General features: G+C 34.6%; 1 protein-coding gene across 1 annotated transcript; it reads left to right on the top strand.

Moving 5' to 3' along the window:
• The first annotated feature begins 873 nt into the window (after positions 1-873).
• On the top strand, positions 874-12,330 carry LOC115884515. Its single transcript, XM_030903118.1, has 3 exons — positions 874-1,000; positions 3,440-3,994; positions 11,984-12,330. The coding sequence occupies exons 1-3, from the start codon at positions 874-876 to the stop codon at positions 12,328-12,330; spliced, it is 1,029 nt and encodes a 342-aa protein (XP_030758978.1).
• The last annotated feature ends 264 nt before the right edge of the window (positions 12,331-12,594 follow it).

The following is a 12,594-nucleotide window of genomic DNA, read 5'->3' as shown; positions in this document are numbered from 1 at the left end:
ATAAACGAAAATTAAAACAGCTTTTTCTTATTTTTCGGTTGTAGATGACACGTTGTACATGACACGTGCGTTTAAACATGATTACAACACTCGTGTGATTAGAACGACTCGGTCTACGACCTCGTCGTTCTAATCGTTCACACTCGTTGTTGTAATCATGTCCATAAACACACTTGTACTGTAAATAACTATTACAGCATTTAAAAATTCAGTCAGGGTAAATAAAAAGTAGTAGTAGACCGCTATTGTACATTAACTTTTGGTGAATTTTCCATCTCCTCGGGAGTTTTTTTTATCAATAATTTCGACAATGGCAAGTCCTAGCCATATAGTTAGAGAAACAATGCTATCCCGTGATATGGAAGAATATCTGCCTATGATAATAATCAATGAAATATATTATGAAAATCCTTCATGGGGCTAATACCTGAAACTGAAGTAATATTAGACCTGAATAAACTCAAACGTCAAGACACGTCGCCTGAAGTATACCAATGACAGTTCCACAAAATACTAGACTAGTACAACAAAACAATTGTTATTTATACTGATGGCGCCAAAACACAAATTGGTGCTGGATGTGCAATTATCAGCGAGTCAGCTTTCCAATAGACATTGGGGCATACAGCGTTAGCTTTCTTCACAGAACATTTTGCGATCTGGAAGACCTTATCCTGTGTCATCGAAGAATGTAATGAAACTAGAGTGGTAATTGTTTCTGACTCTTTAGAGATCGTTTTTAAAATTAATGACATATTTGTCCAAGATCCTCTGAAACAACAAATTCAGACGCCTATTCGAGAGTGCAGCGAAAAGGAAAACGAACTCACGTTTGTATGGGTCCCAAGCCACACTAATATACTTGAAAACACAATGGCAGATAAAGCTGCTCAACAAGCTGCTAGAAGAAATACTATTGATTTCCCTTATATTAGTAAATATGATTTTATAATACAATTACCGAAAAGAACAGAAAGGGAATGGCAGGATAAGTGGACAGGTAAACTTTCAAAACTTCGCGCAAAGGGAGCATTCTTGCGCAAAAACAGGATGCGTTAACCCCATCCTTACCTCTTGCACTAGGACGAGTGGATGAATCCAGAGTCTTCGTAATGGGCATACTGCAGTGACTCATGCATATCTGCTTAAAAGAGAAATGCCTCCAATGTGCATAGTCTGTGATCTTGAGTTGACAGTAAATCATATTATATGTGAATGTCCTCTGTCCTCCTGCGAAATTCGTAAAAATTTAACTGAAGAAGAAAAAACTAAAAATATTTTGAACTTTATGAAAGATATTAATACCGGGTGTGCCTCAAAAGTGGCTCACCCCTATAACTTTTTTATTTTTTCAGATAAAAATACGAGATTTGGTGTGTTAGTATATGACATAAATTAGGATTAATTGACGTATTCAATTCCTTTCGGCCACTTCCTGTTTCATCGAAAATTACTACAACTTTTGATTTTTAAATGACACCCTCGGTATTTTTTTACTTTATTGGATAGAAAATGACACTCAGGATAGAGTGACAGTTCTGACAGTGTGTGACAGTTCTGACAGTTTTGACGAGTCCTTGACAGTTCTGTTTGACGATTCAATTGACACATTTGAATTTAATTTGAAATTTTGTGGATTTGTTAGTCTTTACGGAGCTTATTTTATGTTATTTATTATTTATTCTACTACGGATAGTTGTATAAAGGTAGTAAATCTAGATGGAAATTGTGGCAAAACTTAAATTAACAGTGACACTAATGAATTATCGAAAAAGACTGTAAAATAGTTGGTTTGGTTTGGTGAAAAGCACCTTCGCTTCGGGTGAAACAGGAAGTGGCCGAAAACAATTGAATACGTCAATTAATCCTAATTTATGTCATATATTAATATATCAAATCTCGATGTTTTATCTGAAAAAATAAGAAAGTTGTAAGGGTGAGCCACTTTTGAGGCGCACCCGGTATATACTATCAACTGTGATATTCACCTGTGATACTCTAATCCAACTATGATACTGTAATGTACATAATTACCTATTTTTCTTGTCGTTTGTCTTTTTTTCTCTACTTTTTTGTGTTTGTTTTTGAACTTTTTTTCACTCAACTTAAAATGTTTATGTCAATGTAGATGTAGATTATCGGGAATATCACTGCCTTCAATTCATCACTCAGGTATCTAGATGTTTCTATTGCCCGGTATACATGAATGGGTCCGTTTGAAATCCTGTTGTCACACTTAATTTTGAACCACACCGGCATATATGATTTCAAAATAAAAGCAACGACGGTTATCAAGGCATTAGAAGGATTTACAACACTAACATATAGCCGAAGAACTAAATTTGCGCAGGTGAGCCATTTGGCGTGAGAGATTGGGCCGGGGTCACAATTTGCCAAGTCGTTTGGAAAAGTACCAGATTGAATTTTTCGAGATGCGTCCAATAGATATCTTTGATCTTTGCTCCGCGTATGTTCTTATCAATATCCGGGATCTCACAGTCAATCGGTTGAAATTCTACCACTTCTCGATTTTTACAGTCGCAAAGACTCTGTCCAATCGTACCACTAAATGTTCTTAGGCCAGTTGTTACCCCATCTATATATTGAAAGAGATGGAAGAAAGGTAACTCAATAAAATGTAGTAAGCAAACAGCCGATTGCATTGTCTTTCCAATGTGCACTTCTAGTTGTCGAATAGCACCATTCTTCCATCCGGTATTGATATTTGTACCGTCACAGCCTACGACATCCAGGTGTTTAAGGGAAGTTTCTTCCTCACTGAGAAACGATATAATTGTTGTAGAAATGCCTTTAGCAGAACCAGATTTCGGAGACACGTGGCCTGAATAAATAGAATCAGGTTCTGGAATAATGTTCTTCTTTCTTTGTTCGCTGAAATTGCTTTGATTCAATTTTTTTGATAAAAAGGTATCGTCTTTTCTACCATCAAAATAAATAGCTCGTACCTTATTTAAATTCGGCTGCCTTTTTGCTTGTAATCACTTCTATTTCGACTCTTTTCTCTTCTTATTTTATTCCGATCGACTACTTTGGAAGAGTCTGCTTCTGTTGCCAAACCAATATCTTCTAGTAGACTCGAACCTCTAGCTGCAGCTGCACGATCAGAAACCCCGTAGCGATCACAATGCAGTGACATAGTTTTAAGCTTGATCCTTATTTGCCAGGGCGCTTTTCGTTTTAACGATGTGTTAGGCTTGTAGGTACTCGTCAGAGTCATAATAGTCTTTATCAGATACATCAGATGAACAACTTGGTTTTGGCTGTGTTTCGCTTAAATGGTAATCATTAGGTTCGGTTATTTTTTCTTAGTTACCTCGGGACTCATTTTAATATTTTGGTATTTCTGTATTTAAACGTTCTGTGTGTTATCTGTTGTAAATTTAACGTGCTCTACGCAATCCCAAGAAATTATTCAAAGTCTTGTTTAGGCAATTGACATGTACTGTTAACCCTGTTTCGACTATTCGATACACTGGTAACTCTTGTAATGTGATCGGTCGTGAGATAGAAGTTGGCTACCAAATCACCACTACCAGATTTGTGAGAACAATGTTGATATGTTTTGATACATCAACTCAATCAGCTATATACACTTACTATGACTTGATCCCAGGTATTAACAATCAAATCAGGGGCACGCCAAGACCAGACTGGGAAGAGGGTTCAGGAATTTATTCACTTTCGAATGTAAACAGTTACTATGTGAGAGGTACTCAAAGAAGAACCATAAACACTTTACTGGGCTTATCGGCAACGGACACCAAATATATTCAAGACAATAATTACTTCTTATCTAGAGGTCACTTGATAGCACGAAGTGATTACTTCTATGCAGCTCAACAAAACAGTACTTTTTATTTCCCAAACGCTTTGCCTCAATGGCAAAGCTTTAATGGATTCAATTGGGACCAAACTGAGACGGATGTGCAAGATTATGCTGCCAAGAATAATGTTAGCTTGCAGGTTTGGACAGGTAACTATAATTTGTTAAGATTGAAAAAAAGACCTACCAGAAACAAAGTTTTAAGCCATAAAATTAATAAAATATTTTTTTTGGAGCAATAATAAATATTCTTATTAGTGCGCCATTTTAGTAATACCCAGTTTCTTTAACGATTACTGTCAGTTACAAATAAGTATATTTCTGTACTTTTTATAAACTTGAAGATGCTTTCAGTAACTGGACTGGGCAAAAGAAATATAGTGAAATCATTATAATTTCATCTGGAAAAATTCTTACTAGATCTGAATTATACTTTATGTTTATACTCTCCACTGAACCGTCTTAAGGAATAAGATGTTCACATTGTCCAAATACTTCCCCTTTCCCGGAAATTGTGCTGGATATAAAATAGCTCTGGATTAAATTCATGAAGAATGAAGAATTGACGTGTTGAAATTTTTAACACAGTTTGTTTCTTTTGATGAGTGTATTAAAGAATCACAGTGTCTTTTTCACGAATTTGTTGTGGAAAATGTCATCCAGCTTGGAGTTAGTTGGAGAAGACACAATTCTCGACAACTTCTGTATATGCAAATTTTTTATACGATATGTCATTATCAACCAGCCTGAAGTGTCCACTGCTGGACGTAGGCCTCCCTTAAATCTTTCTACTCTTCTCGGTCCTGTGCCACTTGGATCTAGTTTCCTCTAAATCTCTTTAACTTATCTGACCATCTTGTCGGAGGGCCTCTGCTTCTGAAAGCATCCTGTCTTGGCTGCCATTAGCCTTGGTCCATCTATCGTCCGTTCTTCTGCCAATATGTTCAGCCCAGTTCCATTTTTAAGCAGATATATAGCATCTGTTATTCGTGTATACTGTTTTATAACCGTATTGGGTATCTTTTCTCTTAGATATAAATATACCAAGCATTGCTCTTTCCATAGCTCGTTGGGCTACACATATTTTTTCTATGGACTTTTTCGTCAGTGTGAGGGTCTCTGCGCCATATGTAAGTACCAGCATAACGCACTGATGGAACACCTTACTCTTTACGCACATTGGTAGATCTGATTTTAACACATATATGTTTGTCAAATGCTGCCCATGTCAATCCTATTCTTTGTATCTCGTGTGTCTGGTTATCGCGACCAATTGTTATTTCGTGCCCCAGATATTTATATGAATATACTTATACAAGTATTGCTTTTCAATTTGCTCTGTCCATCGAGACATTTCCACTAATAACAAGATTGGTTATTAGTTTTTTTTTGAATAATTTAGTAGTCCAACTTCATCTGACGTCCGTTTAAATGTTTCTAGCATATGTTGTGCTTCGTGTATTTTGTCTGTAATCAGCACTAAGTCGTCGGCAAAACGTATAGGTTAATGAGCATTTTCCCATTAACATTAATACCCATTTCCTCCCAGTTTAGTTTTTTGAACATACAGTACCGAGCAAAAATAGAGAAACATTTGATTTTGCAATAAATTTATTAATATATCAAAATTAAAGATTAAACTTTTCGTTTGTTTAAATCGTAATTGTACATGCAATTCAAAGCTAACATATTATAAAGTTTCTGCTTGTGACAGACATATTATACAAGGTAATGAAGCGAGCAAAAATAGAGAGAAACATTTTTATAAATCAACTGTAATACAGAAGCAAACTAATACTTGGTTGCGTAGCCTTTATTTTTAATAACTGCTAGGTATCTCCTCTTCATAGAGCCAACTAGGTTTCTTATAGTATCTTGGGGCACAGAATGCCAGGCGGCTTCAACAGCTTCAAATAGCTCAGCACTATTTTTGAATTTTTCGGGATGTTTAGTCCGAATTTTCTGGTCAACTAAATCCCATAAGTTCTCTATGGGATTTAGGTCAGGACCGTAATATTTTGGTCTATGAAAAAAGTTTTAACTACTTTTGCTGTGTGCTTTGGGTCATTGTCGTGTTGGAATCGCCATCGTAGGGGCATGTTTTCTTCTGCATAGGGCAGCATAGTATCACTTTAGATCTTCAAGTACTTAAATATCGGTCCATAATTCCATCAATTTTTACAATGGGGCAAATGGGCAGAAGAAGCAACCCCATACTTGTACATTTCCCCCTCCGTGCTTGATTGTGCCCAAAGTGTACTTAGGATCAAATCTTTTGTTCTTAGGTCGTCTAACCCATAAAATTCCATCCGAAGAAAATAAATTGAACTTACTTTCATCAGAAAATAGAACACTATTCCACCTTGTTTCCGACCAGTTCCGATGATCATACGCAAACTTAGGTCGAGTGGTCCGATTTTTCTTCAATATGAAGGGTTTTTTGGATGGTTTTCGTGCTGGTAAACCACTGTCTCTTAAACGTCTTCGTACGGTGTGAACACTGATATCTAGCTCTTCAAGTTGAGCTTTCATATCGACAGCTGTATAGAACGGATTTTTAAGAGCCATGGTTTTAATTTTAGTGTCAATCCTAGCTGTTGTTTTTCTGGACCTACCAGTCTTAGGTAGACTTATCAAAGTTTTTCTGACACGGTATAACTTGAGAATCTTGGAAATAACCGACCGATTTAAATTAAGCTGTTTGGAGATTGTTGCTTGTTTAATGCCTGATTGATATTTTGATACTATCAATTGTTTTACATATAACGGCATAATAATTCCTCGAGGAATATTTACAAATTATGCTTTACTAACACGACATAAAAAATATCGTCTATTCGGTTTCATCAGTAAGTATAAACTAGGTATTTTAAAAATGTTTCTCTACTTTTGCTCCTCTAAAAATAAACATACATTCCTATGTTTTTTATAAACAAAAATTGAAAAATGATAAACATGTTTTTGCGTTGATCTAGTGATAAGTGTATAGTATCCGTATTTACTTACGAACACTAGTCAATATTCCTGGTTATTTATTTGAAAAATATAATGTTTCTCTACTTTTGCTCGGTACTGTATGTTCTAATGTGCTATGAATAATTTGGGGGAGATGGTATCGCCTTGTCGTACTCCTCTTTTAATACGGAATTTGTTTGCGATTTCATGTAGCTATACAGATGCTGTTGCATGGTCGTATATACAGGGTGAGTCTTAAATAAGTGCAAATATTTTCAGGACTGGTATATCTCGATAAAAGTAACATATTTTTTTACCATTTTTCAAATAAACAAATATTAAAATGAGGGGTTTATTATACTCAACGTATTTTTTATTAGAGCCTTCACTACCAACAGATGGTCATTTGTACCGAAGTTCGATCTAAATCCAAAAGCCTGTTCTTTTGGTTGATATTCTTCTAGCTTTAGGGAGAGACGATTTGTGAGGATTTTTGTGAATAATTTGTAGCTCAGTAAATTAATAGGCCGATAGTTGGTGAGGTTCGCTGTGTCCCCTTTTTTATGCAATATAATTATATTGGCATCATTCCATTCTGAAAGCCACATATTCCATTTTGTACCTTCAACAGCTTCTTTATATCTCTTCGGAACATCAGAAAATTCGCGCATTAGAGCCAAGTAATATGGAAGGCATTTTTGTTTCGCTAAAACACATACCTCACATACTGTATGTTGTTTGCTATTTTTAAACTAATACCATTACCTAAATTGCCGTTACTAATTTTTGACATAAATTAATATCGGGTTTTACATATATATAAGCATTATTACTGGATTTGTCAAAATACTTAAACAAAATTTTGTACAAATTTCCCTCTCTCTTGCCTTCAGCATAAATTTTATTATTTTTCTTAATACAATGATTTCAAACCAATTATGCACAACGAATGATTTCAAAACCCGCTTTTTCTATTGTAGATATTGATAATAAGTTTACTCTTAAATCCGGCGACTAAACACATCTTTTAATTTAATAGAAATTGGCTTTTTATTAACCAAACTTACCACGTTAACTTCACCTTTGCAGGTAGCCAGCATCGACTTCTCTTTCTCTGCTAGATGTATTTGTTTTGGCACTTCAAAATAGGATTTATTTACCATCAAGTTCTCATTACTCGTGTAATGATGTGCTGCCCCTGAATCTGCATACCAAACACTGTTGTCTTCTCTGTCTTCTTCATTTACCGAGCAGAAAGTCACATCGGTTTCTTGACTTCCAGTTTCTTTTTCTTTGGAGTAATTAGCCAAAGCATTATTGAGTTTTTTGATTTTACACTGTGCTGCCTTGTGTCCAAAGAGGTTGGAAACAAAACATTTTAGTCCACAGGTGAACTCTCTGAAGGTGTCCATTTTTACCACATTTGTGACATTTTAAATGTGCCTTCGATGACATAAATGAAGCAGATACCTCATTTTTCACTTTGTTGGATTCACCTTTATTAACTTTCTTATAATAGTACTGAAAGCGTTTTCTTCACCATTTCTAAACTTAAATCATCTTCTGCTATAGTTCTGATTACTGTAACTATATTTTCATATTCTTTTGGCACGGACAACAATAACACGCAATATCGGAATCTGTGAAAATTGTGCTTAGACTTTTCAGTTCTCTTAGAATTTTATCGTATTTTCTAAAATGTAGTTGCAAATCATCATTTGGATTGTACTTGATGCTTATTTAACATACCTTTTGCGGTGGTAATATCTCTGATGTACTCTAAATGTGAGTCCGCCACACATTGCACAATAATATTTCTGGCCTTGTTGTCCTTTTTAATCCATGCGTAATTTCTTGCTGCTTCTTCAATCGGCTCCAAGACACTATTAACTTCTGTCGCTGTTAGCACGGCACCTAAACTGACCCTAAACTTCCAATTATCAAAATTGCTCCCTTTAAATGGGATTTGTTATCACCGCTCTCTGATTGCAACTTGTTCATTTTTCTTTACTTTTTATTTCACACTTTTACATAAAGGAAAAACATTTTAACCTTACTTTTTAATTCTTTTTTTCACCAACTCTGCGTAATCTCTGGGCCCATCACCCTTTGTTAAATAACATTCAGAGACTAGAAGTTTTGTAGTATTTATTTAAGTTCAGTTAGACAAAGATACATTAAGAATGTTATGAAGAAAAAGTAATTAACTAAACACGTTTTTGTATGATGCAATCGACATTGTTCAGAATTAACATTTTTTTTCACTGACATGACAACTGACATTTTGACAGACAGTCAACAATCAGGGATGTACAACAAATAGTATAGGGATGTCGCATAAAATTAAATATTCAAGCAAGGTTGCTAACAAGAGTAAATAACATAGATTTTAACACTAGACGCGGTTTTTTTTTCAATCATACGGTATTTCTTTTCTTTTAAGACAATATACTCTTAATTTTTGGTTCATTTTGAGATGGAGTATTTAGGTTCTGACATCGAGTTCAATAATAATTGATTATCAAATTTTGTTGGTACTCCTGGAATGTCCATGTCATTCTATCAGATAATAAAAACATGTAGTAACGTTCAACATCTGATGAAAGTAAGTTAGACCAGATAAACTGAGACATACTACAAGATATTTACTTCCTTCTTCTTCTTTTTTTGGTTCCATATGTAAGTATATAATCCTGCTATATTCTTCTTCTCCCGGTCCCATATGCAATCTTGCACGTTGGGGATCATTTGTACATTCTCCTCAATTGATTGTAAGGGTGTCTTCTGCTCGACGGAATATGGTTACCGTGCCCGGTATCCCGCTCCAATCCATGCCCGGTATCCCGCTCCAATCCAGATGTTCCGGAGCCATGAATGCTGTTTTCTTCTTGGCCCTGTTCGACCCTCAATTTTGCCCTGCAGGATCAGTTTTGGAATGGTGTAGCGAGTTCCTCTCAAAATATGCCCCATATAGTCTTTACTACATTAAACAGTTGTCTTTCGCCACCAGCTTTCCACAGGACTGCCAACAGGGTTTGAAATGTGATCAATATAATATGAGATCTTAAATAGTATGTGGAGAGTTCACATCTCAAATGCTTAAATGCGATTTAGGCCCGTATTTATAGTCGCGTCTCGAACTGGGTCTCCGAAATAACCGCCAAAAATAACAGGCTTACTAGGCGCGTGTATACGGACGACGAAACGTAATCCAGTAATTTTTGTCAGTCATTTGCATCTCGTGACTGGAGTGACGTTTTGAGACTTGACTATAAATAAGGGCTTTAGTGACTTTAATTAACCACGGTTCCGCACCATACACTATGACGGGCCATGCATAGCACAAAATCACTCTTTCGGAGGTCTGATTGTAAGCGTTAGAAGGATATTCTGAAGCCTTCGAAACTTTGTTTTGGCCATGCCGATTCGAATTTTAATTTCCTCGTCGCATTTGTTATTGGCTTTGATATTTTTGATTACTGATACTCTTGATTTACTTTACAAGATTCAGATCTTCACCTAAGGAAAGGATTGAATTTTGTGAAAAATGTGTGACAATGGATTGTGTTTTTGTGACCAGGACTTTTATTTTGAATTCCAGCGTTGACTTTAGTACACCGTAGATATTTGCCGCATTTCTATATGTTGTTTTTGTAATCTTTAATTGCTGGATCCACTTTATATTCATTTTTCTTTGACATTTTTTAAGAACTAAGCACATAAAGAATCCTCATTAGTTTAATTATAGGACATGTCATAACCAGTTATTGAACAGGCGTCCAATATCTGTTTATGACATGTCCAGTTTTTATAATTGGTCACTATTCACATATTTTAAAAATGATTTTTTTTTGTTATTGGGTGTGATAAATATATTCTGCTTACGCTATTTTCAACGACTCAATAATAAATATAATTACATTTTATTGTGAACTTTTTTGGCACACTCTGTAGATTTGGCTGATAATGCTGACGGAATAGGATCAATGATATAACAATGAGATTCAATATACAACAATGAAATCTATGTAGAGATAACGTTTAATCGTATGTAAATTTGAGATTTTTAATCTCTTGCTATGTGCAGCTTTACGTGCTGCAAGGCACGAGTCTGGATTCATCGCCTATTAGACACAAATAATTTGATAATTAAAATCTTAGTTCTTTAAGCCAGAAACAGGAAGTTATTTTGGTTAAATTAAAGTGGAATTTATAAGATAAAATCGTAACGATTTAAAACGAATACTGCAAATCCCTTAAAATTAAACATAAAATCTGGATTAACTCAAATATTTGTATATAAAAAGGAATCGGTTCAGATATCATTATTTATTATCATTGTTATTGTAGGTTAAATATTAGGTAACTTAAATAGTAATTTAATAATTAATAGTCGATTTTGAATTTCTTATTTCTCTTTTACACCTTAGAAATTTAGTTATTGTGTTGAAATTAATATGTTGATATACGAGATAAGATAAATTAACTATATACATATGTCCGCGGATATCTTTAGAAGAGGAAAAACTTGTTTACTATTGACATTTTGAGAAAAACGCATTCTTTATAAAAAATTGTGCTTGTTTTATAATGAATAATCCTGTTTATACTTTTCCAAATTTTTATACCATTTTAGAGAAAATTAAGAAAAAGTCCTAAAAATCAAAACGCGTTTCTATGGTAATATAACTTCGATTTCATTTTTTGATTGATTGTTATTCATAGAATTTTAATTAACTTAATATTTTTTTGTTGTTTTAAGATGTTAAGGAACCACAAAATTTATTGAGTTCAATGCTACGGAAAGGGTGATGATAGTTATAGGAAAATAAGATACTTTAGAAACAGCAAAGAATGTGACGTTAATCAAAATTAATAATAACCATCTATGAATGAATGAAATCTAACTGATATTACCATAGAGCCTTTTGATTTTTAGGACTTAAAAATTCAACCATATTTTCATGTTTTTCTTCATTTTCTCTAAAACGGTATGGAAATTTGGAAAAGTATAAATGGGATTACCCATTTTAGAACAGCCAAACTTTTTTATAAAGAATGCGTTTTTCTCAAAATATGAATAATAAAAAAGTTTTTCCTCTTGTAAAGACAATCCGAGGATATACTGTGTAAAGAAAATTATGATAATATGAATATAATCAAGTTAAATATTCTTCTATATAGGTGGATATGGAATTGCTACTTTACCTCACGAAACCACCGGAAGTGAAGTACCTCTTTATCTTTATGTTAGTGGAAACACACGACTTATTCCAGTTCCACTACTTTACTGGAAGGTAGTTTACAACCCAATTACTCAAAGAGGTGTGGCTTTGATCGGAGTAAATAATCCGTATATCACCTGGAATGAGATAGACCAGTTTTGTTTTGACCAATCCGAGAGGCTGACGTGGTTGAATTGGAGAAAAGATGACCAATCGAGGGGATTATCCTGGGCCTGTACGGTTACAGCTTTTAGAAGAATTGTACAATCAATGCCCGAAATTGAGATTAGAGGTTTACTGTTCTAAATATTTTGCTCTGTACAAGATGAGTTCTATGAATAAATAATTTCGTAGAAGATTGTAGCTACGTGTTTATTTATTATACAATATATCGTGGTATCGGTGGGTGGTACATCGGCGTTGGAAACATAGCAAATCTCATGCAATTTTTGATGTTTATTATGTCAAAACTAACTGTCACAGTGACACGTCTCGTACATGTTCAAGTTGGCCTTGGTCCAATCTATCGACGTACCAAATTTCACATTTATTTTGTGAAATAGCACGATG

This window comes from Sitophilus oryzae, unplaced genomic scaffold (genome assembly GCF_002938485.1).
Source record: "Sitophilus oryzae breed Bouriz unplaced genomic scaffold, Soryzae_2.0 scaffold_296_pilon_pilon, whole genome shotgun sequence".
NCBI classification, from domain to species: domain Eukaryota; kingdom Metazoa; phylum Arthropoda; class Insecta; order Coleoptera; family Curculionidae; genus Sitophilus; species Sitophilus oryzae.
The sequence above is the reverse complement of the archived record's forward strand: the minus strand, read 5'-3'. Positions and strand labels throughout refer to the sequence as shown.